Raw genomic sequence first — 19254 nt, 5'->3', positions numbered from 1 at the left:
ATTTAGGGTTATTGTGGATATAGAGTAATCTTCATATACATAATATTATAAAGGGAAATAGTTTGGCATTCTCTAGAAGGGAAGACATATACATACTCTATAAATCAGAATTTTTGAATCCTAGATATATACCCTACAGAAAAGGGTTGATTGACATGTAATAGTGTATATGTAAAAAAAAAAAAAATGTTTATAACAGCATTGTCCATAACAGCCAAAAATTGAAACTACCCAATTATCTATCAACAGGAGAAATAAACTGTGATACACAATGAAATACCATACAGTGACAAAAAAGAAGGATCCACAGCTATGTGAAAACAGAACAGATAGTTCTTAACACTGAATGAAAACACAAAAGAATATATACTATATAATTCCATGTATATCAAATTCAAAAACAGGAAAAAATAATATATATCATTTAGGGATATAACTATAGAGAAAAACAAGGAAGCGACTACCATAAAAAGTCAAATCAATGGTTACTTCTCCTGGGAAGAAGGGAAATAATTAGAAAGGAGCGTGCTTTAGGATTCTGGGAAGCTGGCTATCTTCAATATCTTTATCTAGGTGGTGGTTACATGGTTGTTCACTTTATATGAAGTCACTAAACTGTACATCTATATTAATATTTTATATACTCTTTATTAATAGTATGTATTATATTTCACAACAAGAAGGTTAAATCACCGTATCAGTGAGGTTTCCTCTGACTACCCAAAATAAAATAGTAATTCCTTCTCTGCCCTCCACCTACCTTAGCCAGTAGGTATTTTCTCTATGGTATTTATCTCCAACTAACATACTATATATTTATTTACTTCTTAATTTTTTCATTGTCATATCTCTTCCCACATAAGGCAAGGGCTTTGTTTTGTTCACGGCTATATTCCTTTGAAAGTGTACCTGGAATAAAACATACCTTTATATCTTTCTCCAGGTTCAATATAATCCTAAACAAGAATGTGAAACATCGTTTTGGGGTTTTTTTTAATAAAAATGGGATCCTACTATACACATTTCTTTAAAATTTGCTTGTCTTACTCTATAATCTATTACAGATATCCTTCCAGGTCAGTACATGCAGATTTAACACATTCTCCCTGAATTGCAAAATATTCCACAATATAGGTACATTATAATTTATATTATATATCCATACCCATTACTGATGGACATTCAGACTGTTTTAAATATCTCATACATATACCTTTACATGTTGATGCTTTTATTTCTATAGAATTGATTCCCGAGACAGCAATTTTACTAGATATTATCAAACTTTCCAAAAGTCTGCAATTCACATTTCCACTGGTATTGAACCCAACTCATGAATCTTGAGTTAATTTTCTTATAATTTATACCCATTTGTTTTCAAAAAAGATGAGGCAGCTTATACATATGAAAACAAAAAATGACCTTAGCAACTAAAACTCTGGAAGCATTCAGCTCCCATTGTAATCTCTCTCCCACCCTTAGGTACTCAGTAGTATCTGATTTACTGCCATCCGCTCTAGGTCCCAAACCTAGAAGCAGTAGGAGCCACTCTCCTCCCTCCCCAAGTAAAGCCTAAGAGAAAAAGAACCTCACCAAAAGGAGACAACTCAGGCCATTTCACCATTGCCTCATTTTTATGTAAGAGGCCATATAATCTAAACCTGTCCTTCCTCCTTAAATTGCCTTTCTTGGTTAATAGTACCACCATCTCCCAAACCAGAAAATTAAAAGTCTAGAGTCCTTCATTTTCCTCAGGAGTTGAGTCCCATCAATCCTATTTTTTAAACAACTCTGCTATTCATTCTCACTACTACTAACTTTGCCTTAGGCTTTCAAAACATCTTTCTTCTGTACTGAAACAGGCCCCTAACCAGTTTCTCTTCTTTAATCTTACTCTCCCTCAATCTATTTTTCACTTTGCAACCAAAATATTTTCTTCCCTACTTGAAACCAGTCAGTCAGCGGCTTCCTAGCTGCTCACGGGACAAAGTCCAACCCCTAAATATAGTATTCGGGGCCTTTCATGACCTGGATCTCACCTACCTGTCCAGACTCAGCTACTTGTCCTGTTCAGCTAACACCACATCCCACCTCACACACTGTGCTTCAACAAAACTTAAGGTGCTTTAATAACTCCATGAATTTGCCCAGGCTGTTATCTGTCCCTACTCTACCAGTAAACCAATCATTCCCTCTTTATATGTTCTTCTATTACTATACTTCATTCATTCAACTAATATTTATTGAGTACTTCCTTTTTTTTTTTTTTTTTAGACAGAGTCTGGCTCTGTTGCCCTGGCTAGAGTGCCGTGGTGTCAGTCTAGTTCACAGCAACTTCAAACTCCTGGGCTCAAGCTATCCTCTTGCCTCAGCCTCCCGAGTAGCTGGGACTAAAGGCATGCACCACCATGCCCACCTAATTTTTATATACATATATATATTTTTTTTTTCCAGTTGTCCAGCTAATTTCTTTCTATTTTTTTAGTAGACATGGGGTCTCGCTCTTGCTCAGACTGGTCTCAAACTCCTGAGCTCAAACGATCCGCCCACCTTGGCCTCCCAGAGTGCTAGGATTACAGGCGTGAACCACTACTCCCGGCCTATTGAGTACTTTCTATATGCCAGAGACAAGACTAGGTATTAGAGATCCAGCAACTAATTATTGAGTCAATCCTTATCCTGATGGCATTTATTATCTAATGAGGACTAAAGAGGCTAAAAACTAATAAAAAGTATGGTTAAGGATTATAAAGGAGGTAATACAGTATGCAACAGAAATGTACATTAGATGATAGCCAGGAGAAAGAGAGTGAGTTATAAAGAGAAGTACTGTATGCATTTCTTTACATTTATGTCTTCTTTAATTATAGTCTGAGTTCCTTGAGGGCAGGGATTATGTCATTTTCATATTGCCAGCCAGGACAGTAAACAGGAATGTATAGTTATGTACACTGACTTATACTACAAAGATCACTGCCCTATTCACTTCTGAGCTAATCACTGTGATCAGGCAAATGCTCTTATTGACCAGGCCTGGATCATGTGCCCACCCTTAAACCAATGGATTAGGTCAACTCCACCCAAGCTACAGCATTGCAAATGGGAGAGGAGTGGTTCCAAGAGAAAAATCAGGAAGCTGTTACCTAAATAAGAGGGAAGGGAAGCTAGGTAAGCAAAAATCAGCAGTCCTCTCTTTAGTGGACATTATCGTTATCTTCCTAAAACATAACTTGTTCCCTCCCCACACTGGTATGGAGTTTAGGCGGGAATTTTAGCCTTTCCCCGGCTCCAGGAATAGGCCCTGATTTGATGCAGCAGTGGTTCTCAAAGTGTGGTTTGTGACCAGCAAAATCAGTAACATCTGGGAACCTGCTAACAAATACAAATTCTTGGAACCCAGGCCCAAACCTACTGAATCAGGCACTTTGTGGGTAAGGCCTAGCAAGCTGTGTTTTAACAAGCCCTCCAGGTAGTTCTGGTGCATTGCACACTCAAGTTTAAGACCCACTGGTCTAGACAAAGAAAGCTATACAGATTTTAAGATAGCAATCCTTTGGAACGCAGGATGGTCCAATTAGTGTCAAGCTCAGGACTTTTGTGTTGTATTTGTGGGAAGCATCCTCTTTCTCTCCCAGGAATGAGGAAACATGCAGTCCCAGAAGGCAAAGGCAGCCATCTTGTACTACCAGGGAAGCCAGCCTGAGATAAAATTTGATGTAGGGTAAAGCCAAGAGATTAAAGAAAAACAGGGCCAAAGCCTGATAGCCTTGATCAAACCATGCCAGGGGCCCTCACTCCCTTTTGTCTTTTCAAATACAAAGCCTATAAATCCTCTTTATTTTAACTAATTTGAGTTGGATTTTGTATTATTAAAACCAAAAGTATCCTGATATCTACTACATGAAGTCGCACATCTAGTCCAAAAATACCATAGAGAGATTGTATTAGAAAGTACTGTCTAGTCAACAGCCTCTCTCTAAATTAGGGTTGCCAGATTTAGAAAATAAAAATACAAGACATCCAGTGAAATTTGAATTTCAAATAAACAATGAATAATTTTTTAGTATAACTATGTCCCAAATATTGCATGGCCCATATTGCATGTATTTCATCTGGCAACTCTACTATAAACTCCCATGGCTGAGTCCTAGGAATCAAAAAGAGACCCAGGGTTAGTCCCCGTAAGACAGATACAATAGCTGCTCTTATAGTTCGTGACTGTTCAGAGAGAAACTAAACCCCAAATGCTGAATTAATGTCCTGCAATAGGTCTAAACCACATGATAGTCCTTTTAAAACTAAACAGACCTTTCCCCTGCACCCCGAGACAGAGTCTTGCTCTGTCGCCCTGGGTAGAGAGCAGTGGCATCATCATAGCTCACTGCAACCTCAAACTCCTGGGCTCAAGCAATCCTCCTGCCTCAGCCTCCCAAGTAGCTGGGACTAAAGGCACGCATCACTACGCCGGCTAAGTTTTCTATTTTTTGTAGAGACGGGGTCTCGCTCTTGCTCAGGCTGGTCTCAAACTCCTAAGCTCAAGAGATCCTCCCTGCTCAGACTCCCAGAGTGCTAGGATTACAGGCGTGAGCCCAGACATCTTTCTAAAAGCCAAAACATGCTATATCCTCTTTGACAGCTAAGTGTTAGAGAAACAAAAATGTTGCTGTATGAGTATTCATCGCTTCTTTTCTTTGCTCCCTTGGTTTCTGGCCCTTATTATATAGATCAGAGTAATAAAATGAACAAGGGAGAGAGTTTGATGGAGACAGGTACTCCTGGAAGAAAAACAAATAAGTTGGAGAAGGGGAGGAAAGAAACAAAAAGAAAGACTGCTCAAGTTGTTATGAGAAGTTAGCAAGTTTTAAGAGAGAGAAGAAAGTTTGGAATTAACCATGCAAAAATACTTATCAAACGTGAAGAAATAGAATTTTAAGTAGTATTGCAGTATGTTATGAATATAATCCCTTTTGGCATTTTTAAGAGGATAGAATAAATATTTAAATTACTTTTCAATTTAATTTGAATGTTAGGCCAATCCTAGCTTAATAATAATGAAAATAACAACAACAATAATAGATACCTACGCTAAATGTCTTACGTGTACTAGTTCACATAATTCTCACAATAACCCTACGATGGAGCTAATATTCTTCTCCCTGTTCTACAGATTAAAAAACTGTTCAGGGTCACAAACTAGAAACAAGACAGGACTAAAATAAGAAATCCCAACAACTTGAGTCTAGAGCTCTTAAACACTGAGCAATGGATACCACTCCCATTTTATATCAATATTTAATAATCAAGCATTTAAGCATTATGCTAATAAGAAAAAATAGGCCAGTTGTGGTGATTCATGTCTGTAATCCTAGCACTTTGAGAGGCCAAGGCCAGAGGATCACTTAAGGTCAGGAGTTTGAGACCAGCCTGGACAACATAGCAAAACCCCATCTCAAACAAAAAAAATATACACTGTACTATAATTTATTTTCTTTATACAAGAATGTTTTTAAAGGGTAATTCATGAGCAAGTCTTCATCAAATAACTAAAGCCACATATAATGTTACTTGGCAACTAGATGTCAGAGATCAGAATCATTTAACACTTCAAAAAAGAGAAAAATACTCAAAAAATATAAATGGTTTTGGCATAATTTAAAAAGTTAAATTTCTCAATTATTAAAACGTGGAAAAATATAAGCTAAGAAATTAGAAAATAAAGTGACTAAGTCAGCTTGGAAAATGATATGCTACCTAACTGGCAATAATAATATTCAGAATGCAACCACTTTTTATCACCTCCACAGCTTCCACCCTTGTCCAAGCCACCATCATCCCTCAACTTGATTGCTGCAATAGCCTCCTAACCAGTTTTTCTAATGCAACCTTTCCCTCTTTCCACCAGCAGCCAGAATGATTCAAGCCAGGAATCATAGTACATCGCTGTTCAATACACTTTGACAGCTTCTCATCTCACTCGAATTCTAAAAGCCAAAGTTCTTACAATGATGGCTTACTATGCCCTACACAGTGGGAAAGCACTACCATCCATACCATGACTTGTCTTCGTTTCTTAGTACATCACCCTCATTCTACTCCAGCCTCACTGGCCTCCTAGATGATTCCTAAATGTATCACAGAGATGCTCCTGCCTCATGGTAAATCATCTGATGTTCTCTCTACCTGCCCCCAGTAGTATCCTTTTTTTTTTTTGAGATGAGGTCTCACCCTGTCACCCAGGCTGGAGTGCAATACCACAATCATAGCTTATATCCTCAAACTCCTGGCCTCAAGCGATCCTCCTACCTCAGCCCAGCCTCTCCAATAGCTGGGACTACAGGCATGTGCCACCATGCCCAGCTAGTATTCTAATTTTTAAGGCTAGTATTCAAATCATAAATAATTCCAAAGGTCCCAAGTTTACTTAATTTACTGAACACTAGAATTTGAAATTGCAAAATGCTCTCTCACTCTCATTTACTTGCTATACTAATATACTCTATTCCTATGCCTATATTCCTCAAATGAGGAAACTGTCAACCAGAGAAGTCAGCTTCCCCATCTTCTATTAAGCAAATGACAAGATGGAAAAGGCCTGTCATATTTAATTCTTAATATTATGTGACCCTATCAATTCTAATTTAGAAAATGAAAATGGGTTTCCCACAGCTAGATTTTAGTTTTGTAAAAGGAAAATAATTAATCTGCTGATACTTTTTATTTACAAACACGAAGATAAGAACTTTGAAACGAGGTATGGTTTTCCAAATTACTTTCCAGAGTGGCCAATGTTGACTGCCTCCTAGCATCAATTCTCTCCTTCCTCCCTAACAGAATCCCTCCCCAATACAACCATAAACCTCAGGGAAGCCAACATCATTCCAGATTCAGGGACATGATTAGTCTAAAGGTAATCACCAGTGATTTGTTCAGAAACTAGCATATGACCCAATTCTGGCCAAAAAGATATGAAAGAAATCTGTGAGAGGTTTTTGGAGAACGTTTCTTCTCTCTGAAAATATAGGTATAGGAGGAGACATTTTTCTTCTTCTTTTAGAAGTTGTGTTATGGATATGATATCTGGAATCACTGCAAACATTTTGCTGCTAGCCTGATGAAGTCAATCCCAGGGATGACAGAACTTAGCAATATATATGGTTGAGCAAAATACTGGTTTTTACCGACACTTTTGAGCTGCTGAAATCAACTAACCCTATTAAATGAGAAGATAAAATTTCTTATTTTTAAAGCCATTTTGAATGAGGTTCAATTAGGTTCTGCCACTTGCAGCTGAAAACATACTAACTAAATATGTGGTTAATTCTATAAATGCCTATTAGAAGCTCAACAAGAATTATACCATACTGAGTGATCCCGTTGTAGAATTGAAAGTTAAAAAGCCTAATACAATGCCCAGGTGCAGTAGCTCATACCTGTAGTCCTAGCACTTTGGGAGGCGAAGGCAGGAGGGTCACTTAAGGCCAGGAGTTTGAGACCAGCATGAGCAACATAGTGAGACCCTATCTCTACAAAAATTACAAAAATTAGCTAGTCATGGTGGCGTGTGCCTGTAGGGAGGTAGAGGCAGGAAGATCACTTAAACCCAGGAGTTTGAGGTTGCACTGAACTATGATGATACCACTGCACTCTAGCCCGGGCAATAGATCAAGACTCTATCTCCAAAAAAAAAGCCTAATACATATGTAAGAACAGACTGCAAAGCAAAATAGCAAAATATTTCTAGCACAGTTCCTTTCAATAAGGCCTTTTTCAAAACAATTTATATTCAGATTTTAAATTTTGATTCATGATTGAATTTATTTTTCTTAAGTTTAAAAATAAAAACTGGCCAGGCACAGTGGTTCACACCCGTAATCCTAGCACTTTTGGAGACCAAGACAGGAGGATTGCTTTGAGCCCAGGAGTTTGAGGTTACAGTGAGCTATGGTGATGCCACTGCACTCTAGCCCAAGTAGCAGACCAAGACCGTATCTCAAAAAAAAATAAAAATAAGAACAAAAACTGTAAAGTATTTAAGATTACATAACTACATGCCCTGGATTTGTTACCTTGTACCCGTAGACAAGGGTAGGCAATCCGGCCCACAATCAGAACATCAGACAGGAAGTCCAAGCCTGGATAATGGTGGATGGTATTGACTTTAGTTTTATGTTGGCTCATCAATACCAGGCCACAGAGCCATTTTCATATTGACGTGGGACATGCAAAATGGTATGATCTGGCAGGCTGGACCTAGCCCAATGCCTCTTTTATTAAAAAAATGAGATAACCCTCATACTTTATATGAATTTATAAATATGCACAAGGAACAATAAATATACCATATGTGGGCAAGCAATTTGGAAACTGATCTTTAATAAGGTTTGATGTTTGACCTTACCTTGTTATAAGTCAAGTCTATGCATTCTAAAGTTAATTGGTATAATAAAACATTGGGTAACTTAAGTCTCCATTTGGTCCTGTGCTATGTAAAATTAACCCAACAAACTGGAAACTTACCACTAGTTTCTAATTCTTCAAAGTTTCAAAAATGACTTTTATTCCAAACCATAAAATCTTGCTTATAACAACATTAGGCACTGCATTTTTTTCATTATTTCCTTTGTTAGAATAAATTATCTTCATAAGTTTAAAGGTCATATGCTGATAATAAATAATATCAATATTTTAAAACTTAAATCACAAAATGAAGCTGGTTGGATCCATAGGTATAAGATTTAACAATATATTTGGGCACTGGATGTTTAGTGAAAAAAAGATACAAAAGAAATATGACACTCTGACCTCAAGAAGCTTATCTTCTTGGGGAGATAAACTATATTCATGAAATAATTAAATACCATAATATAATACATAATTCCATGTCAAAATATAATAATAGACCATAGCTCTAGATATAAAGGGGTGCAGTGCTAGAATTTTTTTTTTTTTGAGACAGAGTCTCACTCTGTTGCCTGGGCTAGAGTGAGTGCCGTGGCGTCATCCTAGCTCACAGCAACCTCACACTCCTGGGCTCAGGAGATCCTACTGCCTCAGCCTCCCGAGTAGCTGGGACTACAGGCATGCGCCACCATGCCCGGCTAATTTTTTCTATATATAATGTCCAGGTCATTTCTTTCTATTTTTCAGTAGAGACGGGGTCTCGCTCTTGCTCAGGCTGGTCTCAAACTCCTGACCTTGAGCGATCCACCCGCCTCAGCCTCCCAGAGTGCTAAGATTACGGGAGTGAGCCACCGCGCCCGGCCAGTGCTAGAATTTTTAAGGAAAATTTTAAGAAGGAAGGAGGACTCACGTAGGATCCTGATTTGAAGATGGGAGTGGAATGAGTATATTCTACACAGGAAGCAGCATACAAAACTTGGAGATAGGAATAAGCACAGTATATTTAGAGTATCGAGCTAGGAGAACTTGGGCTTGAAGAGAAATGTGAATAGAAGATTAGTAATAAAGTTATATACGTAAGTGGGTACCATGTTACTAAAGATCGTGTATGCCAAGTTTAAGAATATGGTCTCTGCTTAGAAGAAATAGAGAGCTGCTGATTATTTTTGAATAGGACAGAAAAATAATGAAAATAACATTTCTGTAGGATTAGCCTGGCTGAAGAATTCAGGATAAATTTATGGGGAATGGGAAGAAGAAATTAAAATAGAGTAATCAGTTAGGAGGTAATGGTTAAGAGCCTGGGCTTAAGAGTCAGGCAGACAGACCTGCACTGCTACCTGCTAAGCTGTGAGCCATTGATAAGTTACTAAACCTATCTAAATCTCGGTTTCCTGTCTGTAAAATGGGATAATAATAGTGCCTATTTTATAGCATTGTTGTGTAGCTAAAAGAAAAGCAGTTATATTACCTTCATTACAAATCATTTCTAATGTGAGGTGGTAAGGACTGGACAAGGGCAATAGAAACTAAAAGGAAAAGATGACTCATGAGATGTTATAACTAGAAAAGACCCTAGAGAACATTTTCCCCCCAAAAATGGATAAAATGTGGCTCCAATTTAAACATCAGGGATGAAAAAAAGAATGGGGCAAAATAGCTCAAAGGTTTTGACTGCAAGAGTATCCAAATAGGTAGACTTGGGATAATTATATGTTATCAATACCTCTAAAATATAAGCTACAATTATTCGGTACATATTACGATATTGAGATAGTACAGCTAATCCCCACAACTCTTCAAGGTAGGTATTAGTTTGATCTCACAAAAGAGATAACAAATGCTCAGAGAGGTTAAGTACTAGCCATATAATCTTAGGCAGAGAAAAAGCATAGCTAGTTTTGGAAGCTGTATCATCTATTTCCAAAGCCTGTGTTCTTTCTACTACACTAAAGCTGCCTCCTCCTTCAATACTCCCTTTAATTTAAAAATTATGGGGAGCAAGGGCAACACACGTAACCTGAACATCTGTACCCCCATAATATCCTGAAATAAAAAAATCCAAAAGAAAAAAAAAAAGAAAATGGACCTTAAAAAAATAAAAATAAAAATTATGTCACATCACACAGACATATTTGTAATTCTTTTTCTACCTACCTTGTTAAATACGGTGCCCACAAACATGACCTATCTTTTCTATATTCTAAGAAAAATATAAAAGTATTTAGCATCAAAACAATGATAAGAATAAATTTTAAAGGCATTGTGAAATGGGAGAATCACCATACTTCTAATGAAACATAGTTGGATAAACTTTAAACTATAATATACTAAATGAAAGCAATGACTAATCTTTTTCAATAAGACGTAAAAAAATATTGGCATGGCTTTTACATCATTTGATTGTATTAATTTAACATTTGTCCCATATTACAATATAATTAAAAAGTGACACCTAGATCATAAAAGAAATACCTTATCACATATAGGAGAAGCATTTATACATAACATGAACCCATCAAACGTTCAGGGTTAAAGAGAAAAATTCAACCACAGAAGCAGGATACCCAACCTGCTAACGGTAAGAACCATGCAGTAGCAGGTGACCTATTTCTTCAGTGTGTGTCTCAGCAAATATTTTCCCCAACCACAGGGCAAATGTACCAGTTTTCCACCAAAATGTTACTTTATCTAAATTTTACCAGGTTGAAAATACCAAGTATGCCCGGGTAAGTAAATAAGTTTCCTTAAAAAAAACCTTTTCATCTGGCCTCAAAATCAAAAGATATTTTACCCGATTGGCCACCAAACTATGTAGTCTAACTTCTAGACTAGCAGTTCTCAAAATGTGGTCCAGAGTTCCCAAGACCTTTTCAGAAGGTCCAAGATGTCTAAACTATTTTCATAGTATTAATAAGATATTCTTTGCCTTTTTCATTCTCATTCTTTTACGATTGCACAATGGAGTTTTCCAGAGGCTATGATCTGTGATATCTCAACAAACTGAATGCAGGAGCAGACATGGGAATTTATATGTCTTCTATGAAGTCTGGTTATCAAACATATTTGTAAAAACATAAAACAATGTTACTCTTCTTGCTAATTTTTCTTGTTTTTTAGAAAACATAGTTTTTTTCATTTAAAAAGTTATGTTATCACACAATGCTTCATTTTTTAAATGAATTAAATAAATATTTTTAAATTTTCTCGGTTTTATTCTAACACAGCAAATATCAATAGATACAACCACTTAAACAGAAGCTCTTCGGGTTCTTAATAAATTTTTAAGAGTCTAAAAGGAGTATTGAGACCAAAAAAATTGAGAACCACGTTTCTAGACCTTCTTTATATTCACATTTAGCCAAACAATTAAAACTTTTAATTTTCTAATTACCTACTGAAGAGACATTGCTGCCCTAAAGATAATTTCAAAAGTTTGTCTTGATGAAAACTAAAAAAGTCTACACTCTTAAGACTTGTGTCCATTAATTTCTAAAAATTTTAAATTTTCCTAAAATAAAACCAATAACAATGTCAAAACTAAAGTGCTGAGCTAATAAGATCACTAGCTATAAGCTGTGCACATGGGTTTATAATGAGTTATATATGGGTAATCCTCCAACAGCTCCTATACCAAAGGAGGTAATCTTTGAGAGGCCTATCCAGCAATCGCTTTGCTATGGAATAATCTCAATTCCCAAATTCACAGCAGGACTAACCAAGATGCTTACAGGCAATTCTCTACACTACAATCTTAACATTTCTACAATAGAAAAAACTTAGCAGGGTGTGGTGGCATGCACCTGTAGTCCCAGCTACTCGGGAGGCTGAGGCAGGAGGATCGCTTGAGCCCAGGAGTTTGAGGTTGCTGTGAGCTAGGCTGATGCCACGGCACTAGCCAGGGCAACACAGTGAGACTCCGTCTCAAAAAAAAAAAAAGTCTTATCTTTCATCTAAACAGTTCAGTATTTCTACTTCTGCCAGGAAATACATAAACATTAAAACATTAAACCCCCATTTGGATTCAGTTTTTATATTATCAATGACAGTAGACATGGGAATCCAGGCAGTTATTAGAAACCTTCAGGATGCACGGTAATGACAGTTACTAAAACGACAGGCTGGAGGGAAACACCTTTGAAAAACAGTTTTTGAGGCCACTCAAAGCAATAATACATAACAATTTTACATTTATGGTTCTGTCTAAAATTAAGATGAAATACATATAAAAAACAGTGGCACCATTACAGTAAGGGCCCTAAGTAAACAAATGTCTAATTCAAAAGTTATTTAACTCTAGGCTATTGCAATAGCCAAGGAATGAGGTGACCAAGAACCTTAAGTGGAAAAGCACCTAAAGGCTAGAATAAAAACAGTGCTCTTTAGTTATTTATTAAATCAACATATATTGATTAAATTGTCTACTATTCTCAAGATCCTGAGCAATCTAAGACACTCATAACCAGGTGGGAGGGCAATTCCACAGGAGAAAGTATACATAAATAAGTGCAGTAGTTACTCTAGACAGAATGAAAGAAATTCCATCTGAGAAATGCTAGAAGAGGGAGGGAAAAGGAAGGAGGAATAACTTCTAACAGAAGAGATCAGAGAACATATATCCTGGCAAAGAAGGCATCTGACCTGGGTCCTAAACACATGTATATAAAATTTTAACATGTGAACATGGGGAGTGAAAAGCATACAGGACGAAGAAAAAAGCATACATTCAAGAACAGCAAATACAAAATAGCTTCCACAGAATTTATGATGAACGCCAGGAGGAGAATGAACTGGAAAATTAGGTTGTAAGCAAAAACTAGAGGGACTTATATGACAGGGTAAGCAATCTCGTGTTTTTCTTAATAGGTAAAGGGAAGTCATTGGAAGGTTTTTAAAGCCATTAGATTTATCTTTTGAATGTAAATCATCAAATGATACTTTAACTAATTACTGTGGATTGTAGAAACAGGAGACAACAGTTAGTGTGCTATCACACCAGCACAAGCAGAAAATAAGAGTTAAAAACTTGATCTGGGGCGAGAGCTAGGAAAAACATACAAAGCATGCTGCAACCATTTCACTAATGATACAGTTTTAAATGCTTCAAAAACTTAATTTATCACACAAAACAAAGTTGGCATTCACATTATTTCTACAAAAAACCATTTACTTCATAGGCAATGTTTCAGCATACTCAAGTGTGTTTCCTTTTAAAAAAGCTGTTAGGAATAACTAATCATAGTCTACATTAATGTTACAAAATAGGTAATAAAGAACAGCATATGTGTATTTTCCATATTCTCAATAGAATCTCAGTATGCACAATTTAAGGATGAACATTTTAAACTCAAAAGTTTATTTCCATAGAAAAAAGTTTGGATCAGAATTCTCTATACAACATTATAAAACCCACATCTCCATAAAATCACAATAGTCAACTTTTCTTAAAATCATTTTTGGACAACTTGACTCAACTTGGCCAATATTGTTCTACTAGGCCAACATTTTTCAACCATTAGTGCTTTCATTTTCTCCCCTCCTCCTTATTCACCTCCTACCCAACAAATTCCCTTTGTATGTCTGCAAGGCAAGATACTATATAATATAGCATAATTCTAAGGCAGTTTGAATATATAATTGTTATAATAACAGGAATCTAGAATTATTAACCTTACTTTTTGCAAGAGAGGTACCAGTGATGTACTAGATTTCCATTCATATGAATGACAAATGTATCTAATAGAAGTGATGCTTTACCATTATGGGGGAAACAAAGGGGGAAACACACAATAGATGGGTGGCAAATCTTACAAACTTTACGAAACACTGAAAAGCTGCATCTGGACTGCAGTCACAATTATAAAAGCAAATAAAGAAGGCTCTAAAATGAAGGAAAAAAAAATTCTAAGTGATCATTAAGAGTGAAAAAGGTTTTTTCAATATTAGTTTTTAGTATAGGATCATTTAACACTATGACTAATTTAAAAAAAACAAAGAGGATAATTCACTGTTTGCAAGAACACAGGAAAAAATTTCTACATATCTTCTGTAAGACAGTTATACTTCATTACACTTGCATGGGCTCAAATCCTTTCAAACGTTTCCAAAAATACATAGTCTTATAATAAGTGAGATTCCCCAATGACACACAATTTATTCTGTAGGCTTAAGCTACAACACATTTTTAAAAGACATAAAGAATTCATCCACAATAGAAACAAGGAGTCACAAAGGCCCTCTACTTATTCAAAATCATTACATAAAGCACTATCATCCGTAATTGCAAAGGGGGGTTGAAAATCTGACAGCTAATAATCATAAAATAGAGTAGACTTTAACGAAAAAGAAAAACATCAAATTTTCCATTTCCCTTCCTTTTCCTTTCCTACCAGACACACAAAATGTCTGTAATGGCCTCAGACAAAGCTCTAAAATAAAAATACAGTACTGTATATGTATACTTTACATTATGTGTACAGGAACCTATCACATATATGTACATATCACATACTCACAGGAAAGAGGAACGTTCCTTTTTTACTCTAAGTATTGAAGTTCTATTAAACCCTACCCCATAAATTAAAGAGCAATAAAATACTGCATGTAGATTTCTCTGAGCAACTATATTCTATGGAGGAAAATCTCAGACTAAAACCATGACTGAGTAAGAACGCCCAATCCCTAAAAATCACTAACCAGCATTTGGTTTCTATAACAGAAGAGAGTCTCAAAATGAATAATCACATAGGCATCTGAGTTTCAGAAGTTAACCAAGGTAAAACACTATGAACCAAATTAGACAAATGTATGAAACGACAAGCTTTAAAGAATTCACCCAAAGGGAATTCAAGAATGGGATATAAAACATCCCTTGCAAGTAGAACAGTCTTTGATCGAAAAAGGAAAAAAAGAAAAGTGGAGGCACAAGAAAAACCTGAACGACATGCAAAGTAAAAAAAAAAAAAAAAAAAATCCAAAATATTGGGTCTCTCCTCCCAACCCCACTCCAGCCCCCACCCCCACCTTTGCAGGACAATAGGATCAGGGTCCTAACTGCAAACTTTAAACGTGTAAACCAGAAGCAGTTTGATCGAAAAAGGAAAAAAAGAAAAGTGGAGGCACAAGAAAAACCTGAACGACATGCAAAGTAAAAAAAAAAATTAAAAAAAAAATCCAAAATATTGGGTCTCTCCTCCCAACCCCACTCCAGCCCCCACCCCCACCTTTGCAGGACAATAGGATCAGGGTCCTAACTGCAAACTTTAAACGTGTAAACCAGAAGCAGTTTTACTGCAGCTGTAACTGCAAATCTGCCCCTCATCCAGAATCTAGCGAACCCAGGAACACTTCTACCCTGAAAACATCACCAAGGTATTGGTAAACACAAAAAGACCCATCGTAAGATTCTTTTTTTCTCCCAAGTACCTGGAGGATCCATTTCAATATAAAATATCAGTTCTGTCGAATAGGGCATCATCACCTCCCTCCAGTCTGCGTCATCGCGGTCCATACTCCACACTGTATTGTACATCGCGCTGTCAGGGGCAGGCCGTCAGGAAATATATAGAAAGCATATATATTTTTTTTAATCTGGTATTTAAAATCTAAAAATATAGATCTGTAAAAGTTCCACACGGAAAGGTACTTCGGGGTTTCCAACGGCCGGTACAATTCCAGTCAACTACCAGGACGAAGACAGGATCCTCCTCCTCTCTCCTCCTACGGCACCCAGCAAAATGCCCCCCGAACTTTCAAGATAAGGGCTGTTCTCCGAGGGGTACAGAGAGGCTTGGGGGACGGACGGCAAAGGTGTTAAAAGCAGTTCCCCAAAATCCTTTCTACACAGTCGTTCTCCAAAGAGAAAAGCTCCCACCGCCTCCAAGTCTTTCCGCGGAAGCCACTTTTGTGTCCTTCGGAAGAGGGAGAATAAGAAGCGGGGGGGAATGAAGGGAGGAGAAAAAAACACGTTGGGTTAAAGCCGGGGAAGTGACAAAGGAAGGCATAAAAAGGGGGTTAGGAATTGAGTTCAAGTTTCGGGGTCCCCACTAGTCTGCAAAAAGCGATCCCCGCAGGGGCCGGGACTTGGGCTCCGTTCCGGTCGGGCTCGGAACCGAAGCTGCCGCAGCCTTGGGATTGGGGTCCGTCGGAGAGTCCAATCAGCTTGGCTCGGCTGTGCGCTCCCTCCGGGGTGTAAGCAGCCCCGCCGGTACCGGCTCCGCTCACGCTCTGCCCTGACTCCAGCCACTAGAGTTTCATTTTAACGGCGCGGAGGGGACACCCTTCCCCGCCCCCACGATTCCACACCGCCTCCCCAACTGCTGAGGCGAAATCCAACCACGCCGGGAAGGGGTACAGCTAGCATCACCACTGCCCCTGCCAATCTATCCCGCCTCGTTCTGCGGGATTCTGTCAGGTGCCTCAGAAATTGTACACGAAGCCTTCCTCCATTTCGGCTTTCAACTCTCCCCACGGCTCTCTAGGCCTTGGCTCCTTAATCAGCCATCCTCTCTCTCCCCCAGCCTTAATCAGAATGGTACGGTCCGGGCGCTGGCCGCACTCCAGGAGTCAGTGCCGGGAGCCCGCAAGCCAGGGGGGGAGGGAGAGGGGAGAAGGGAGAGAGGTAAGGTGGTTGCTGATTGGCTGATCCCGGTTGCCGGAGCCGGGAGCCGGCGTCTTTTGTCTGCCTTGCTCCGGAGAAGGAGCGGGAGACGGCTGCGCGCCCCAAGTGGGCCAATCAAGAGATAGCCGGCGCCGGCCGGTGAGGCAGCGATTGGTCAGAGCCCAGTTACTAAGCGGGACAAAGGCAGAAGGGGAAAAAAAAGGGGTGGAGGAAAAAAAAGAAAGAAAGAAAGCGCAAACGGCAGTTACTGACAGGCTGGACGAGCGCTCGGGGCTCAAGCTGCCCGGAGACAGGCGGGGCTCTCGCTGAGGCTCGGTCCGCCCGCACGAGTGAGGAGATGGGGAGGACGGGCTGGCGTGAGATGCCTCTGCCCGGAGACTGCCCGTGGGGGAGGGGAGCGGACATACAGGGCGCGTACTGTCACTTGGGCGCGCGCTCTTCTGGTCCTTAGGAGGTCTCTGGGCACAGATCCTCCCCATCTCTCGTGATAAGTTGTCACATAAAGCAGAGGTCCCCAAACCCACTTGCAGGACCGTTACCAGTCAGTGAGAGGATGTGCCCCCGGCCCCCTGCAACCTTCCTGGCTGCTCTTTGAGCCCAGTCCCTGCTTCGCCCTTTGGGCAGTTAGGCATTTTTTAGGGAGGCATTTTGCAGTTACTCTGTGCTTCTCACCCAAGGACTTTTGCACCCAAAGGTAACCCCGCACACCTAAATAGTGGGGCGACTCAGCAAGCCCTCCAGCTCGAGTGCTTGAGCCAGAAAAAATGTTTTGGAATTACAGTGCTTGTGTGATTTCTGAGATATATCACAAGTGTTAGAATCTCTCTCCAAAAGGGCTCTGTTTCCCTAACGGACCCCCTTTTTCATATACCCATTCCCTCCCCCCAAACTTAAAGCTATAAGATTGGGCTTCAGTATGAAAATGCTGAATATTTCCACGGACTTCAGAAACAGCTGATTAACTTACTGTGGAACACTAAATAGCTAAAAGCAGATTTGTGTCTCCTGAAGATTGTGCCTGGAATTGCCATCCTGCATACAGTCTGAGGAGGCCAAAAATTGCTCCATTTCCTCTTTACACAGGAGTAACAAAGCCCATTGTGTTTGAGTTGACAGCCTGATTTAAGCCCTAGCAAAACCACACACCCTGAGAGGGTCTGTTATATTGATTGGCTTGTGGAAGAGTTGCCTTATTTCACCCTCTACCTCCTAAGGTGGTTCTGCCTTCCCTTTTTTTTTTTTAAGAGATAGGGTGTCACTTGTCACCTGGACTGGGGTGCAGGGGTGCAATCACAGCCCACTGCAGCCTCAAACTCCTGGGCTCAAGTGATCCTCCCACCTCAGCCTCCCTAGTAGCTAGGACTGTAGGCACGTGCCACCACATCCAGCTAATTTTTTTATTTTTTTTAGAGATAGGGTCTCACTATGTTGCCCAGGCTGATCTCGAATTCCTGGGCTAAAACAATCCTCCCACCTCAGCCTCCCAAAATGCTGGGATTACAGGTGTGAGCCACCTCCCCTGGCCTAGTTCTGCCTTCCTTAAAGGTGCTCTGACTGAGTTGAGACAGTTCCTGGGAGTAGACAATCAAAATGTCTATGGACTGGGTATAGAGTAACTGGTTAAAAAGAGCCGGTAAGTATTAAAAAAAAAAAATTCCATTTAATCTGCAGTGCTGAAAGAACAAAAGAAAAGAAAGCAAACAAGCAAGCCGGTAAGTATGGATGGGCTGGGTTGAGCTGAGAAAACACACCGGGATTCTTCTATGCTTTCTTACATTTCTGAAATCCAAATGTGATTCAGCAGCCAGATCAACTTTGGGGCAGGACTCATTAATTATAATCTCCTGAACCATTCCTCCAGGTAGAAAATGCTGGAAGATCAACTCTGATTTGTGGCTGGCTTCCCAGCAGTCTCTGCTTCACCATATCTGGGAGCCAGAAGTACTCGAGTTTGATAACTCAAAAAGCAGAACAATCAGTCAGGGTAAGTTGGTTTATTTTTGTTCACGGGTGTCCCTGTGCATTCCCAAACAAAATGAGAGTGAAAAGAGAGGAAGTGTGGAAAAGATAATGGCTTTCATATTTTCACAGCAGCTTTTGTCTGGACCACTTTTCATCATTTTGTGGTGGGGTTTCAATTTCTAATACACAGAGCAATCTCCCGGGCCTTTCCCTCAGCTGAGGCTTTGTGGGATGTAGTGATGAATAAGTACAGAATATAATCAAGTGCTCAT

The 19254-nt window shown here is 39.1% G+C and overlaps 1 protein-coding gene across 1 annotated transcript in view; it reads right to left on the bottom strand.

The window, feature by feature from the left end:
- Positions 1-15935, bottom strand: part of PIK3R3 (phosphoinositide-3-kinase, regulatory subunit 3 (gamma)) — a 133671-nt gene extending 117736 nt beyond the window's left edge. The window contains exon 1 of the mRNA XM_012648918.1: positions 15826-15935. Within this exon, the coding sequence (XP_012504372.1) occupies positions 15826-15931 (106 nt within the window). The 5' untranslated portion in view covers positions 15932-15935. The remainder of the gene's footprint in view (positions 1-15825) is intronic.
- Between the last annotated feature and the right edge of the window lie 3319 nt (positions 15936-19254).

The sequence above is a fragment of the Propithecus coquereli genome, unplaced genomic scaffold (genome assembly GCF_000956105.1).
Source record: "Propithecus coquereli isolate 6110/MARCELLA unplaced genomic scaffold, Pcoq_1.0 Scaffold299, whole genome shotgun sequence".
NCBI classification, from domain to species: Eukaryota; Metazoa; Chordata; class Mammalia; order Primates; family Indriidae; genus Propithecus; species Propithecus coquereli.
Note: the sequence above shows the minus strand (reverse complement) of the source record. Positions and strands in the feature narration are given on the sequence as shown.